General features: G+C 33.8%; 1 protein-coding gene across 1 annotated transcript; it reads right to left on the minus strand.

Moving 5' to 3' along the window:
- Window positions 1–1,190: 1,190 nt before the first annotated feature.
- On the minus strand, window positions 1,191–17,084 carry LOC140595977 (EF-hand calcium-binding domain-containing protein 13-like). Its single transcript, XM_072742628.1, has 6 exons — window positions 15,309–17,084; window positions 13,486–13,569; window positions 12,470–12,614; window positions 6,135–6,206; window positions 3,587–3,730; window positions 1,191–2,702 (listed from the first exon to the last, which is right to left on the minus strand). Exons 3-6 carry the CDS (start codon window positions 12,495–12,497, stop codon window positions 2,602–2,604), a joined length of 345 nt encoding a protein of 114 aa, XP_072598729.1. The 5' UTR covers window positions 12,498–12,614; window positions 13,486–13,569; window positions 15,309–17,084; the 3' UTR covers window positions 1,191–2,601.
- Window positions 17,085–17,325: the final 241 nt, after the last annotated feature.

Consider the following 17,325-nt stretch of genomic DNA (forward strand, 5'->3'; position numbering starts at 1 on the left):
AGCCACTCAAATATCAATAATGGGTCCTGGATAATAATAGCAATAATAATAATTACTAGTTGTAGTACTACTGCTACTTCTACCACTTATTAAGTATTCAGTCTGAGCTTCCTGGGCACTATGGTAAGTGCTCTATATATACCATTTCATTTAATACCACAAAAATTCTGTGAGGTTGTTACTAATATTTCCCCTATTTAACAGATGAGGAAACCCAGCCTTAGAGAGTCTAGTCAGTCTAAGCATACAGTTACTAAACATGAAGCCAAAAGTCTAGGCTATCTGATTTTATAGGCAGAATGTAGCCACTAGGCTACACAAATCATTGCAAATACTTAATTAAAGACTGAAGAATGGTTACATAAAAAAGAAATCTCAGGACATCTGCTTATCTTCATCTCTGGCATATCTGAGGCTGAGAATTCCATCAAAGCTATGATAACTAATCATACAAGTAATTCTCTTGCCAAAAAATAGATAACAAGCCATTGTTTGATGTTGCTATTCTTAATTTTTTTTATTCATTGGATACTTGGATACTCAACATATATACACAAAAATGTCCCCCAAATATTGGAAAGACTGGCACTGCTATATCAATACCAAAGAAAGGTAACATTGATTTCAGAAAGCATCATGCATGAATTGTTCAAGTAAGAAAGAAATTCTAAATGCTGTACTATGATAAACCCTATCATATCATTAATATTAACCCTACAAGAGATTTGTTTATAAACCACATATCTAGGAAAGTTTTATAGGCCCATTTAAAAAAACCGAAGTTTAAGGACAAAATATTTTGTCAATTGGAAAACATAGCATTTTTGTTACATCCTAAACATCTTGGCTCTGGCAATAATTTAATTTTTGGAGCTACCTAAATTCAACCTAAAACTTAGGTGAAATTAATCTCAAGAACATGGGTGACTCCAAGGAGACCCAGGGGATCCAAAACAGTTGTAAATTTACTAACCAAGGTTCATTTAGCCTAAACTTCAAGGAGACCCAGAAGTTCCACAGATATCATAGATATCTCACATTTGGAGAAGTCAGTTAACTTCACATCAAAACCAGAGTACATTCAATGTCTCATGGGTAAGATAGAGTAATGGGAATACCTATTACATAATATGGAAGAAGCCTGTATGCTTCAATATTTTCCTATAAGTTTTAATAGTTAATCTTCTTTTTTTTTAATTTATTTTTTTATTTTTTTATTTTTTTTATTTATGATAGTCACACAGAGAGAGGCAGAGAACAGGCAGAGGGAGAAGCAGGCTCAATGCACCGGGAGCCCGATGTGGGACTCGATCCTGGGTCTCCAGGATCGCGCCCTGGGCCAAAGGCAGGCGCTAAACCGCTGCGCCACCCAGGGATCCCAATAGTTAATCTTCTTATGATAAAACCCCATTTTAACAAAAGGATAATAGGATAAAAAAAAGAAAAGGAAACACTGATATTTGTATTTGAATTTATTTTATTATATCTAAAATCAACCTAGAATACACTACATGGTTTTATTCATAAACTTATTAAGAAAACAAGATACAGATTCTTTTTAAAAAAATTTTTAGTATAGCTGACATACGATGTTACATTAGTTCCAGGTGTACAGTTTATGATTTGGCAAGTTTATATATTATGCTATGTTCACCACAAATGTAGCTACCATCTGGCCCATTACATCACTATTAAAATATCATTGAAAAAAAACCAAAAAATAAAATAAAATATAATTGAGTACATACCTTAGGCTGTGTCTTTTATTACTGTGACTTATTCATTCTGTAACTGGAGGCCTCTATCTCCCTCTTTCTTTCATCCATTTTGTTCAACCCTCAAACCTTCCTTTCGGCAAAGATCAATTTGTTCTCTGTATTTATTGGTCTGATTCTGCTTTTTGTTTATTTGTTGCCTTCTTTATTTTTATTTTCAAGTAATCTCTACACCCAATGTAGGGTTCAAACTTCCAACCCCAAGATCAAGAACTGCATGCTCTATAGACTGAGCCAGCCAGGTACCACTGTTTGGCTTTTTTAGATTCTACTTATGAATGGAATCATGTAGTATTGGTCTTTCTCTGTCTGACTTACTTAGCATAATACCCTCTAGGTCTATCTATGTTGTCTCAAATGGCACAATTTTATTCTTTTTATGGCTGTATAACACTCTATTGTATAAATATACCACATCTTCCTTTTTCGTTCATCTATTAACACTTACTTTGTTTCTATGTCTTGGCTATTATAAATTATGTTTTAATAAACATAAGAATGCATGTATCTTTGAATTAGAAGAGAACACCAATCTTATTCCCACAGAATTTCAAAATGTCCAAGACACTGGCAAATAATGGTAGCCATCTTAGATAACAAGCTTGATTACTAGAACGAATCATCCAGATAAATTTTGTATATTTACCCTTTTTGATTAATGGAAAAATACTCTAATTTTGAGCAAAGGTCAGGACTAGGATTCCTTATTGATTTGTCATCCAAAGTACATTTGTTATATACATGATGTGCTTTAGCATTAGAAAACTGGATGAATGCATATAATCAAAATGAAAAAATTCCACCCAAAATTCTCCTTAAAAAATTCTCACTTACTTGAATCTTTTATAAAATATGGTATTTTCATTAACTGAGTCAGACAATCTTTTTTTTTTTTCAGACAATCTTTTAAGTCTACTTTCCCCTCATCTGAAAATGAAACATAAAGAAATGAATGATGTTTGATCCAGAGATATCAAAGAATGAGGTCACAAGATATGCATGCTTACTAAACCTTCAGAACCAAGTTAGTCCTGTTTTCTAACTCTGATCCTGCTAAATACATCTCAGACTAACTATGAGAAGGAATATGATTATGATGACTCCTGTGGTCCTTTTTTTTTTTTGTAGAGTCAATGAGCATTTTGTGAATTTTATGCATATTTCAACCAGTTGAGACCTTTTAAAAAATATTTCCTCTCTGATATGACATTCCCTTAATTTTTCAGCATTATGAGTCCTACCATAATCATTTATGTTTTGAGGAAAGACCAGAAGATATTCACTATTAGTACCATAAACCAAACTCAAGGTAATACCTAATGAAGAAACAAAGATATATTAATAAAGGAAGTGTGTGGTCTTTTGCTTTTTATTAGTCATATACTTGGAACTTAAGAGAATAATACCATAAGGCCTTGTATGTAGGCTAAATATCTCACTGGCAAGATTCCAAAAATACCAGTGTAGCCCTTTTAGCACCATGGGGAAACAAAACTGGTAGTGTGTTATCACCACACCAAGGCTTCCCCCTGTGCTTCATAGACATGAGAGAGTTTCATAGCTCCTGTCCAATAAGAACACATAATTCAAACCTCAAGAGGCAAAGAATGGGAAAAAGAGAGGAATACAAAACTTCCCTAGGATAATTCAATATAAGAATAACCCCAAACAAATTCTCATCCAAGCCTAATAGAAAATACCTAATGTTACTGAATTCATTACATTTGATTCCTAATTGATCAGCTCTGTGGATTAGTGAAAGTAAATACAAGTTTGGTATGTAATAAATGACTCAGAAAAGGAATACTTACTATCAAGAGGAATGGATGTAAGCACCTCCTGTAATTCTTCCTTTGGGAAATATATTCCCAGGCCTTTCAGCATAGATTTTACATCATCAACATCAACTTTCTCATTGGTGACTTTGTTTAAGGCATCTGCAAATTCATTAACCTCTATCAGAAGAAAATATTTTCAGTTTAGATACAAATGCTAAATAATTAGTTTAAATCATAATTCAAAATATTAGTATAGATATCTAGCAATTTTAAAATATGATATAGCACTCACAAATACTCTTTCAAGGTTCATATGTATCTAATTCTCATTTCATACATATAAAACAGATCAGTTATAAAGCAGACTCATAGTAGAAATTAAACCTTGATATGTGTCTCCTTCTGTCCATCTATCTTTACTTCTCATGTTTCCTATGTCCTTTCTGTATGTGTCCAGTGATCTCTCTGCTGCTCCCAGTCACTAACACCTTAATCTGCCTTTTCCCCATTTCTTTATTAAACTTAATTTGTCTTATACTGACTCTCTTTCACTTAGAGTTGAGAACCTTGGTATATAGGGTAATAGCTAATAAATTTGTTAACAGAATGGTTATTTTTTAAAATAATTGGAAACTGAGGTTTATATAAGACTTTTGTGCCTCCTCCCATATGTCAGTCTTCTTATTTAATAACACTAGTGGCCTAATATAGATAATAACATATATGCTACTTCCTACCCTAGGACCATTCACAGCTTCTTCCTTCAATCTGGAAAACTCTTCTCTCAACTCTTCGAGTAGTGGAATCCTTCTCATCCTGTAGTTTTAGCCTAAATGTCACATCTCAGAACATGCTTCCCTGGCTATCCTATTTAAATTAAGCTACTACACCTTAATGTTGTACCTCCTCCTCGCACATTTTCTCCGTAACATTTAGCACAATTTGTAGTTATTTATCTGTTAATCTTTCTTCAATGAGTTCTCTGGGGTCAGAGATCAGTATTTACCTATCTTGCTTACCACCACAGTGCCCCTTGTTTGTTAAAAGAATGGACTGAATAAATTGTCTTCCCACTTCTAGTGGCTCCTTAATCCAATACACTGTTAAAGTCAATTTTTAGAGACAGCTCAGCACCTGACACTCTTACCCAAAGAATATATTAAGACCTATTTGAGCTAACATTTGATACTCCCTTTAATGTAGACCGACCAACTATCACTCATTCCTCGTCTTTCAAATCTTTCTCATGTCCCCATTCTTTTCTTCCCTTCTAATCTCTAGGTCTTAGTGTTTTCTTGATTTCCCTCTACCTACCAAGATGTTACCCTTCCTTCAAAGACTTCCTCCATTTTGTTTCATAGGAATCTAATCTTCATCTGAACTCCTAAAATAATAAATATGCATCACTAATTTGATCTTATGGAATATTAGTTTTTATATAAATGGCCTAGTTTTTCATCTAAATTTTAAGATTCTCACAGCCTACCTCATGCATTTTTTGTGTTCAATGTATGTGTGCTGGTAATGATTTTAATTTGTAAATTATAATATAAAATTAATTTGTAAGCTAAACTGTTAAGCTATAATACATAAACAATATATCTACACGTGGAGTACAATATTTGCTTGTTGTGGGGTTCTAGGGAAGGCACAATTTCTTTGAACTTCACTTTTCTCATTCTTTCTAAGACTCCAACTTAACAGGAGAGTCATAAAGAATAGTTGATAGGACATAAATTATGTGAAAGTGCTTACTTAGTACAACATCAAATACTATACAAATGTATTATTATTGGCAACCAACTATTATGACATTATTTGAAACTAAACCAAACAAAATATATCTTTAGAGATTATGAAATAAAACTATGCACTTTTGTCACTAAGATACTTTTTTATATTGAAAATAAGAGTTGAAGAGTTTTGGTAAGTTCATAAAACATTAGGCTATTAACTCATTTCTAAAGGGAGTTAGAGTTTTTCAAAATTATACTCAAAAGTTAGATATTTCACAGAAGATATCCATCAGGTGATGCCACAAAACATTTCTGGGTGCCATAATTGAAAAGACAAATATTCAAGTTGGATGAATCACTGATCCCAATAAGTTAAACGTAACTATCTCCATCAGAATGAAAATTCACAAATTCTCCATACAACTACAAAAAGGAATGAGAAAGCTCTTTATATTCTGATATGAAAAAACATCCAAAATATATTGTTATATTAAAAAAATCAAGGATATAGAACAATGTACACATTATACTTCCACTTATGCAAAAAGTGGGTAGAGGGAGAATAAGTATATATACATATATATATATATATACACAAATATATTCATATTTTCTTGAATGGTCTAAATACTACCTATATAAGAAACTAATTACTTATTATAGTTACTGGAGAAAAGGAATAGGAACTGAAGGGAGAGGCCAGATAGGAGAGAGATTTTTACTGTGTATCTTTAAATATTTTATTTATGAGTTATATTTTTATGTAGGTGGTCTATAACTTTTTGACAACTAGATTAGAATTTCCTATATTCTAAAAGTGTATAAAACTTCCTAATTATTCTTACCTCTAAAATCTTGAAAACGCTTATTGCTCTTCAGTCCTAAAAGGGCAGTCTTGAGGGAAACATCTCCCTTTTCTGTAAAGACAAAAAGAGTACAAAGGTATATAAGTAAATTTATCTCTGCAACATAAAGCACTTCCACAGCGAGCTAAGTTGGATCATTTACTGACCCTTAAAACATCTTATGATTTTCTAGCTGTGTAAACTTTTGTCCTGAATGCAATCTACACTCTACATACATAAATCCTATTCATATCAAAACCAGCTAACAAGTCTAGTTTTCTAAAAAGCCTTCCCTTGAGTCTAAATGATACCCCACTAAATGCTACTCTTTCCTTTTCCTTTCCTTAATAATCTATTTTCTGGAAAGAAATGTTTTTATTCATCACATCCTCATTCACACCTCAAACTGCTTCCACCTCCCTGAAACTTTACCAAGTTCATCCATTAACTACTTATTGCCAAACTAATGAACACTTTTTAATTTTTTTTGTCTTATTTAATATTTTCTTCCTTCAGACTCCTTTTTTCCCTCTTTGTTTTGTTGATATAGGTTTCTTTTAGTTTCCCTCTCACCATTCTAGCTACTTTTTCTTACTGTCCTTTATAAACTATTCTTTCTCCACTATTACTTAAATGTTAGCATGGCCCAGTGCTTTGTCCTTGGCTTCTCATTACACTCTGGAAAAACTATTCTTGAATTCTCCTGTAGTTACAAACTCTATGTTGATGACTCTCAAGTTTCTATTTTTAGGCTAGACCATTGTCTACTGCACATTTTCAACTGTTATGCCCACAAGCCCCTTGAACATAATATATCCTTTGTGTGTGTGTGGGGGGGGGGGGTTAAAACACAAATTGAGTTAATGATTTTATTTCCATGCAAATAACAAATCTTTGGGACAGATCAAATGCACTTTTTACTTCCATATTGCCAAACTTTGATTTGACTGGTTCTACATTTATCCCTATGTGGCTAATGGAGCACTCACTTTAGAGGAAACCTTTCCTAATTCCAGTCTATCAAGGAAAATCTGCAAGTTAAAAACTCATTTTCATCAGTAAGCATTCAGAGAATGGCAGGTGGCAAATAAAGCTCTTAGTGGATTATTCTAATTGCATTTTCTTTTACCTTAATTTAAAATATTATAAGAAAAGAGGACAATTTTCTATGGTTTTAACAGCTGTGTTTATATCATTCTCTAATGAATACTGTTCCAAGTTTTCATGGACTCTAAGTATGAGCCTAGTTTGAAGTCTCTAGTGTCAACTTGCACAATGGGTATGTAGAGGCAAGAACTAGGAATGATTGGATGCATTAGACTAATGGTATTACAATTTTATGACATTCTCTTTATTTTCACAATTTTCTTTACTGATTTGTTACTTTATATTGAAGACAGAATAGTCAAACATAAAGTAATAAAACAAAAAATTAAATAAAATAGAAATTTAAGATGAGGTAAAATTAAAACAAGCAATAATTAGATTAACTTACATCCTCTTAAAACAAAATCTAACTTATTATAAATCAAACCCCAATAAATCTCATTTTCAACTGTTATTCTGGGTTTTTATATAATATATCTGAAAGGAATTAATAATCACATTAATTAAAAGAATATCTGAGTATTTCTGAGAAATCAGATTTAATTTTTTTAAAGATTTTGAATTTATTTATTCATGAGAGACAGAGAGACAAAGAGAGGCAGAAACACAAGCAGAGGGAGAAGCAGGCTCCATGCAGGGAGCCCAAAGTGGGACTCAATCCCGGGTCTCCAGGATCAGGCCCTGGGCTGAAGGCTGTGCTAAACCACTGAGCCACCCAGGCTGCCCAAGAAATCAGTTTTAATGTAAGATGATGAATACTTGTCTAATAATATCTTATTTTTTAAATGCTTTAAAAAAAAAAAAAGAAACCTGAAGTTGCAACTAGGTGACAAACTTTATAAATGACCACTCTATCCAGTAAATGTAGTTCTTACTAAGTTTTTCAAAGCACAAATACACATATTGTATATTCAGAAATATACAAATGCCTATATTTTTCCTGTTAGCTGGAAGAACCTGAAAAATAAGTGAGATAATATGATTTAGATTAAAGTAAGAAATGGAAATCCAACAAGAACATAGGTTTGTTTGATCTTCCCACTTACCTCATATGGTATCGTGGCTTTATTTATTTAACCTGTTCTCTCAACAGAAAACTTTAAATTTGCTTACAGTTTAAACACTCATTTTTCATCAGTAACCAAATGCCTATATTTACAGATTTTTAAAATGTAATTCATAATTTTCTTCATAATTCTTTCTTCATAATTCACATGGAAATTTCTTCATAATTCTCATGGAAATTTCTCCAAAGCAATATTATTTTTCTCAGTTATAAAGCAAAATTATCTTGATCGAAAATACGGCATGTTACTGAAATGTAAGGAAAAGCTGCCACATCTAGCTGAATTCATTAAGAAAAGCTTCAAGAAGGTGGCATTTTGGGCAGCCGGGGTGGCTCAGCAGTTTAGTGCCGCCTTCGGCCCAGGGTGTGATCCTGGAGACCTGGGATCCAGTCCCACATCGGGCTCCCTGCATGGAGCCGGCTTCTCGTTCTGCCTGTGTCTCTGCCTCTCTCTCTCTCTTTCTCTCTGTCTCTCATGAATAAATAAATAAAATCTTTAAAAAAAAAAAAAAGAAGGTGGCATTTTTACTGATTTGGCAATATATCTGAAGGTTAACAGACAGACTCATGAGGGAAATATATAGAAATATAAGTAAGTATGATGTGTTCTGGGAACTATAAGTAGTTTTTAAATTTGGATTAGTTTAAATTATTCAATTGTGTTTATTAAGTGTCTTCAAATCTTATTAAAAACGTGTAAGAAAGTTTGTGGGCAAAGATTAACCTAAACAGATCAGGTAACAGGAAACTAGGTGGTTTCTTTTTTTAAAGGCCTCTGTAATTTGTGAAGGAATTTAGATTTATCTATTCTCATTTCAATCTCTTCCCTCCATCATGCCCTTCATCAAACACAATATATCCTAAGCTGAACTCATCCTTGCACTAAATCCTGATCCTCCTCCTGTATTCCCCAGCTTATTAAAAAGTATCACCAGGAAATGTCTCCCAGCCAAAAATCTGTTAGTCATTCTCCATTCCTCTCCTTTTCCTTTTCCTAACTTAACCAAACAATGATGAAGTTCTGTCTCCTAGAACTCATCTGTTGCCTTCATTGACCAACAATGAAGGTCAATTGTGTTGAGTCAATGCCCTACTCAACACATTATTTTTAACCTGAATTACTGCATGCCTTCTAAAATGTCTCTTTGCTTCCAGTCTTGCCCTCCTCTGCCCTTTCTTAACACTGCTATCAGAATGCCCATTATAAAGTGCAGAATTAGTGTTGTCACTTTTCAACTTTAAATTCTTCGATGATCCTCTAGAGGCTTTAGGGTAAAATTCAAACTCTGCTGCTCAGAGAAAAAAGATAAAAACAAAACCCTTCTGGATTTGCTCTTGACTATATGATCACGTCAATTCTTTCTTACCCACTCCTTTTGCCACTATGCACCACTAAGTAGATGATGAAACTTTGGTTCACTTTGGTTTACAGTTCACATGAACTATAAAATTTGCTAAACACACACATGTACACACACACATATATTTTGGCCATGATGCAGATATTATGAATCAAGAGATGTACGCATCCATATTTTTAACAAATTCCCTAGTTCAGATATGAATCAGTCTGAAATCCACTAGTGTATGTCCTACCAGACTATTTAAGAGTTCCTTGACTTCTCCACAAGCTTTGTTCTTCTATACTTTGTACATACTGAACATTCCTTCCTAATTCCTTCCAGTCTCCTTCCCTGTACTCCAAATTCTTGGTTAGCTCTTACTCATATTTTAAAACTCAACTCCAGGGACGCCTGGGTGGTTCAGTCAGTTAGGAATCTGCCTTCAGCTCATGTTATGATCCCAGGTTCTGGGATTGAGCCTCACATTGGGGTCTCTGCTCAGTGGGGAGCCTGCTTCTCTCTCTTCTCCCCGCTCATGTTCTTTCTTGTTATATCTCTTTCTCTCAAATAAATAAATAAAATCTTTAAAAAAAAAACCCTCAACTCCAACAGGATCTCCTCTAGGAAGCCTTTTCTGACTACCCTATCTAACTCTGTATGGGTTAGACATCTATTGGATACGTTCCCATAACACTCCATGTTTGCCTCTGTCATAGTATTTAACAATTGATATTCTCATTGTCATCTCAATAGACTGTAAGCTCTTTTATGTTTATATATTTAGTGCCTAACAAGCAATAAGTGTTTAATAAACTTCCGCTGAGTAGCTCTCATTGAAACAGCTCTCCTCTGAACTCTTATACACCTCAGTGTCATCATTTGTATAGGAACAAACTCAGTCCTCCTATGTGTCTTCTTTACTCTCATACTACTACCACATTCACAACACTCTGACACTCAATGGGGGTGGGAGGTGTTTTCCCCCACCAAGCAATTCTCCCTAATACCAGCTGAGCGTCCTATAATTTAACCCAATTCTGATACTATCAACCTGAAGATGGCATCAGATCCCACAACTTAAGGGCTTAATCCCATGAGACTGCCCCACTCCTTTCTCTTCAGATGCCAATCACATGTAGTAGGTCCCCAAGTTACCCACAACTTCTGTCCAACTTGGCTGCACATTGGAGGTTCCTGTAACTTCCTCCTCCCTTGGATTCAATTATTTGCTAGATTAGTTCATAGAACTCAGGGAAACATTTAATGTCTACTGGTTTATTAAAGGATATGATAAAATATACATATAACAGCCAGATGAAGAGATACATAGGGTCTAGGAAATCTGGGAGGGTCCCAAGCATAGCAGCTCTGTCCTGTGGAGTTGAGTGAGTTATTTTCCTGGTATGTGGATGTATGTGTTCACCAACCTGGAAGCTCTCTGAAACCCATACTATTGGGATATTATGGCAGCTTCCTCACATAGGCATAATCAATGATTCATTCCATTTCCAGCCCCTCTCCCCTCTCTGGTGAACAGAAGATAGAGCTAAAAATTCCAAAGTTCTAATCATGGCTTATCTTTTTGGTGACCAGTTCCCATCTAGAAACCAGATGCCCACCAGAATTCCTATTAGAACAAAAGATGCCTCTAGTGCTCTCATAACAGGAATTTACAAGTGTTTTAAGAGCTCTCTGCCAAGAATGGGGTCAAAGACCAAATATATATTTCTTATTACAAATCACAGTATCACATCACTATTTTCCTGGCTATTATTCAAGCACTGCCATATAACATTGCAAATTCACTAAACTCTTATCTCCTATGTTGTTATATTCCCTTTTGTTGTTTACAGCTTGCCTCGCCAACTAGACCAAAAGTTTCCTAACTATGAATACTTTATATTTATTTGATTACATTACATATTACATGACACTTAACATATAACAGGCACTCGGGATCAAGTCTGTTGCATAGCTATGCAGGCCATGCCCTGCCTAACCCCAGAGGGTGCTATTTACACAATGACAACATGCCCCCAACATGCAGTGGCCCCAGTCAATATGATTGATGATCTAACTCTGGGAAACGAACAAGGGGTGGTGGAAAGGGAGGTGGGCGGGGGTTTGGGGTGACTGGGTGACGGGCACTGAGGGGGGCACTTGATGGGATGAGCACTGGGTGTTATGCTATATGTTGGCAAATTGAACTCCAATAAAAGAAAAAGAAATTATAATTTCCACAGTGAACCTGTGTTAAATAAATTATTGGCAAAGATGAAAAAAAATGATTGATGAAACAATGTTTACACCTATCTAATAAAATTTAAAAATATACTTTTAGGAATTGATTTTAAATTAATTTAAAAACCACACAATAATTGGCAAAATTATATATTGTTTTCACTGAAAGCTCTTAGGCTTCACATTCAATCTCCTGCCATAAATCTCTCATGCAGAGGGGAGAAAGTTCTCTCTTATTCTATTCCTGGTGAAAAGCAGTTTTACTTCAGCACAATCCTCACAGAGAATTCCTTCACTTTCCCTGATTTACACAGTAGACACTAAAAACATACACACATATACACTCTGACGGAATCAACACAGGTTACTTGATAGAGCTTTAAAAATCTTATTAATCTTATTCAAAGATTTTTCTATCAAGATAATTTTATGATCTCAATACACTTGCTCTGTTAGAGTGTTTTACCATTAGTATAATAAAGAAAAATTGTTGGAGAGTGATAAATGAAGGACAGGGAAGGGGAATGGAAAATTTACAATCACTTTATTCGGAAAGCCAACTTAGTTATTATATATACCATCAACAGCAAGTGTTTTCTCCAACATATGGTGTTCTTCAGGCTTTATGGAAACACTGAGGTCATCAAAAGCATCTTGCAAAGTTGTTAATTTGAATTTTGTTACAGTTCATCAAATTGACAGCCTGGAGAGCAGTAGATAAACCTGAAAACATATGGGGATTCTTAAGTCATAGATCTCAATTAATATTATCTCTATAATTCCAAAATTAATAAGCCAAATATTCATTCTAAGTGTTATTTTTGCCTTAATATAAAAAATAATATGACTGAGGTTTTTTTTTTCAATTTAACTGAATAAAACTATCAGTTTTTTTAAAGTTAAAATAGGTCATTATTGTATCTCCTAGAAAAATGTTTAATTTTGTATCAGTGAGAAATTGGGGTTTACCTCTGTGTATGCGAAATAGCCCAAACTGTAGAGTATAAAAATATTAGTCCTGAATTTTTTTCTACTTACATATTTTGCTGCTCCTTTCATATTTTTCTTATTCCTCATTACTGCTACTCTGTTATTAGAAGTCCCCCCAGAAGTATGAGAACATTAAAGTTTTCAGGAATATATTGTACCTGAAAGTGGATACGGCCCTTACTTTTCAACCTAACAAGAATCAAATGCCACAAAATCAGTAAATAAAATATGATTTGAAGAGTTTCAAGATTACAGGGAATAGATATAAGGGTTTTTCTTTGAAAAAACAAAAATATTGGATGTTCTTTCAGGCTGAAGCACTCTGCATTCTTCCCAGGTCTTATCTAAACCTCTAGGAGTTTTCCCTCTAAATGAGATCCTTAGGAGTAGAACCATGCCTCTATCTGCTTTATCCTTGAATTACACAAATCATTTTGTGTAATGCTCAAGGTCACTGTTTGGATTGTAATCTCTAGTTTATCTAGGAGAACATTTAAAAGGAGGCAAAGTATAGGTACACAAAAGAATTGCAGAGAAGAGTTGTACTATTTAATAAGATAGTTTTAGATAAGAAATTTTCCAGCAGATCTTAATTCATGAGTACCTTTAATTTCTCCAATAAATTCCAGCAAGCTTTTTTGTAGAAATTACAGACTGATTCTAAAATTCATATGGCAATGGAAAAGACCTAGAATAGACAAAACAACTTTTTAGAAGTAGAACAAAGTTGGAGGACCAATACTACCTGAGTGCTTTCGATGTTTATTATAAAGCTACAGTAATTAGACAATGTAGTATCAGTGTAAAGATTGACCAAGATGAATGGAACAAAATAGAGAATCCAGGAAATATGTATGTGTGTGTGTGCATGACTTTCTACAAAAGCACAAAGGAAATCCAGCATAGAAATTATAGAAAAAGGATAATCTTTTCAACAATTGTGCTGGAACAAATGAATGTCCATACGCAAAACAAACAAACAAAAAGGAACTTTGATCCCTACTTTATCCTAATGTAAAGATTAACTCAAAATAGATCATACACTTAAAATGCAAACCCCAAACCCATAAAACCTCTAGAAGAAAACATATAGTAAAATCTTTGTAATCTTGGGTGAGGCAAAGATTTCATATGTGTGACACCAAAAGCATAATCCATACAATTAAAAAAATTGCTAGACTTCATCAAAATTAAAATTAATGCTCTTTTAAAGACACTTAAGAAAATGAAGAGACTCAGAGAAAAATTTGCTCAGTATAAGATTCAGAGAAAATAGTTTGCTTAGTATATATCTGATGAAGGACATGTACCCAGAATATATACATAAATACAAAAACAAACAACCCAACTTTAAAAATGGGCAAAAGACCTGAACAGACACTTTACAAAGAAGATATACAGATGGCAAATAAACACATGAGAAAATGTTCAACGTCATTAGTCATTAAGGAAATGTAAATTAAAACCACAATGAGATACTATTCCACACTTACTAGAATGATGACTATAGCAAGTACTGGCAATTATTTGGAGGAATTGGAATTCTCATATACTGTTGGTGGAAATGTAAAATAGTGTGGCCACTATGGAAACCAATTTGCAGTTTCTTAAAAAGTTTTTTTTAAAGATTTTATTTATTCATGAGAGACACACAAGAGAGAGAAGCAGAGACACAGGCAGAGGAAGAAGCAGACTCCATGCAGCGAGTCTGATGTGGGACTGGATCCCAGGACTCCAGGATCACACCCTGGGCCGAAGGCAGGCATTAAACTGCTGAAGCCAACCAGGGATCCCTGCAGTTTCTTAAAAAGTTAAACATACACTTAACATATGAACCAGCCAATCTTTGGTAACTACTCAAGAGAAATGAAAGCATATGTTCATACAATGACTTGTACATAATTGTTCGTAGCAGCTTTATTTGTAATAGCTCCAAAATGGAAATAGCCTAATGTGCATCATCAGGTAAGTAGGCAAACTGTAGTATATCAATAAAATGGAGTACTATCCAATAATAAATATGAATGGCTTACTGATACACACTACATGGATGAATTTCAAAATAATTATGCTGAATGAAAGCACCCAGCAAAAAAGAATATATCCATTTTATAACATCTGATAAATGCAAATGAATCTATGCTGACAAAAAGCAGACCAGTGGTTGCTTTAGGATGATGAAGAGGATGGGAAATGGCAGGAGAGATTACAAAGAAGCATGAGGAATTTTGGGAGGTGAAGGATTTATTTATTACCTTCATCATGACAATAGTTTTATAGGTGTGTGTATATGTCAAAACTTACCAAACTATGCAGTTTAATTATTAAAAAAATACATTTATACCTCACAACACTGTTTAAAAATAATAATGACAAAAGGCAATAGAACTATGACAAATATCTAAAATGAAATATTGATTGACCCACCTTCAAATTCAGGAACTGGCTTATTTGTGTTCAAAGACTCCAAAATTTGAGACTTACTTCACTATTTTCTAAAAAGTAAAGTATAAGGATTATAAAATGGCAAAGTGTCAATGTTAATAACCATTAAAATAACCATGACAGGAAATTGAGGATGGCTAAATTTTGTTAATTTCTGAAAATTAGCTGGATAAAAACTAACCAATTTAAAATAATTTTACTAAGAATCTGTTCCCTTAAAACAAGAAAAAAATTGTAATTATACTGTTTGTCTTGATTAAATTTTGATGTATACAGATAAACAGAAGGTGCCTCTTAAAAATATTTCCAAGAGAAGGGCTGCCTCAGTGGCTCAGTCTGTTAAGTGTCAGACTCTTGATCTCAGCTCAGGTGTTGATCTCAGGGTTCAATCTCAGAGTTCAAACTCTGCATTGGGCTCCATACTGGGTGTGGAGCCTACCTAAAAATAAATGAAGGAAGGAAGGAGGGAAGGAAGAAAGGAAAGAAATTTCTAAGAGAAAAAAATATTAATTTTAATTAGTTCTCAGTATGCCTATGTTCTCATTATGCTTCTAAGACCCAGTTTATCTAAAATATACATATATAAAGCAATATCCCAGGCTCACAGTAAAACTAGGACTTCATTAAGGTCAACATAGATAATGCTTTCAAAAAGGACTCATCATCAACAGATGCTTGATCCAAAATCTCCTGGAATGTCTTGTTGCTTAATGGAATTCCAGCATTCAAGAGTTGGGAGCTCAATTCATTTGCAGGCATCTTATCATTTCTGATCTTATTAAGAGCTGTAATCTCTTTAAATAAATCTGTAAATACATGAATTATAGAGAGCAGATGAGGAAGCTGGGGAAAGCCCTGTTTTAGACTTAATACCCTGACCTGCAGAGAGTAGGTATATTACGAAAGGAATTCTGAGTTAAAGGGCTTTTAAAACATATCAATGGGCTCTGTTTTAAGAAGTCACTTAAACAATAAACAAAATTTAACATATCCCTAGCCAGCTAAAAGTTGAACTTCTGCAAAATTTTTGTAAAAGTTTGCTTTTTATTTATTATTGCCCCTAAAAAGTAAAAATTACTATGTGTTCCAGTCTTTCAGAGACTGTAAAGCATTTCAAGAACAGCTAGGTAATAGCTCTTAGAATGAGGTCAGTTAGCAGAACCCAGGTAGTTGGAGGAAGAAAAATGAAAAATATAAATCTGCTATGGACTGAAAAACACCTAGTCACACCCTAACCTAGTACTTGAGAGCTTCTCTTTCTTACCACCTACCTACTAGTTTTAGATGTGCTAGATCTCTTTTTCTTGTACTTTCTTTTATGATGTTTCACTATAGATGAGAAAAAACATGTAGAAATTATTAGAGGTAAGAGAAAGTTGTATTAGATTCATGAGGGGAGAGAAAATGTGTACCTTACACTGAAGCATATACTGAGACAAACTATTTGCTTTAAGAAAGCATATTCTAGGAATATGATTCTAAATAATTCATTATAGTCAAAGCATAGGTTGAATATGATAAGGAATAAGAAAGCAAAATATAACATCTTGATAAAGCAAAGAAAACCTTAGGACTTAAAAACATAAATCAAACATAGTTTGATTTAACTATACTTTAGAAAAAATAGAATACCACAGAATGATCTTAGAAATTTATTTTTAATTTTCATTCTTTTACTATACTTACTGTTGAATGGTGTTGATGATTTAGGTGAATTAGTGAAAACATCAATTATATCTTTTAAGATCTTGTTACTTTCTGTAAAGTTAAGAAATAAAATATAGTTTAAATAGATTTCAAACTCATTAAGGCAGGGATCTGGTATTGCTTTAATATAATTTCATTTGGCTTTCAAACTTCTATGACCATAACACATAGTATTTCTTTTTGTTGCCTGATTGCTGAGGCTAGGACTTCTAGCACTATACTGAATAGCAGTGGTGAGAGTGGACATCCCTGTGGTGTTTCTGATCTTAGGGGAAAGGCTCCCAGTGTTTCC

This window comes from Vulpes vulpes, chromosome 2 (genome assembly GCF_048418805.1).
Source record: "Vulpes vulpes isolate BD-2025 chromosome 2, VulVul3, whole genome shotgun sequence".
NCBI classification, from domain to species: Eukaryota; Metazoa; Chordata; class Mammalia; order Carnivora; family Canidae; genus Vulpes; species Vulpes vulpes.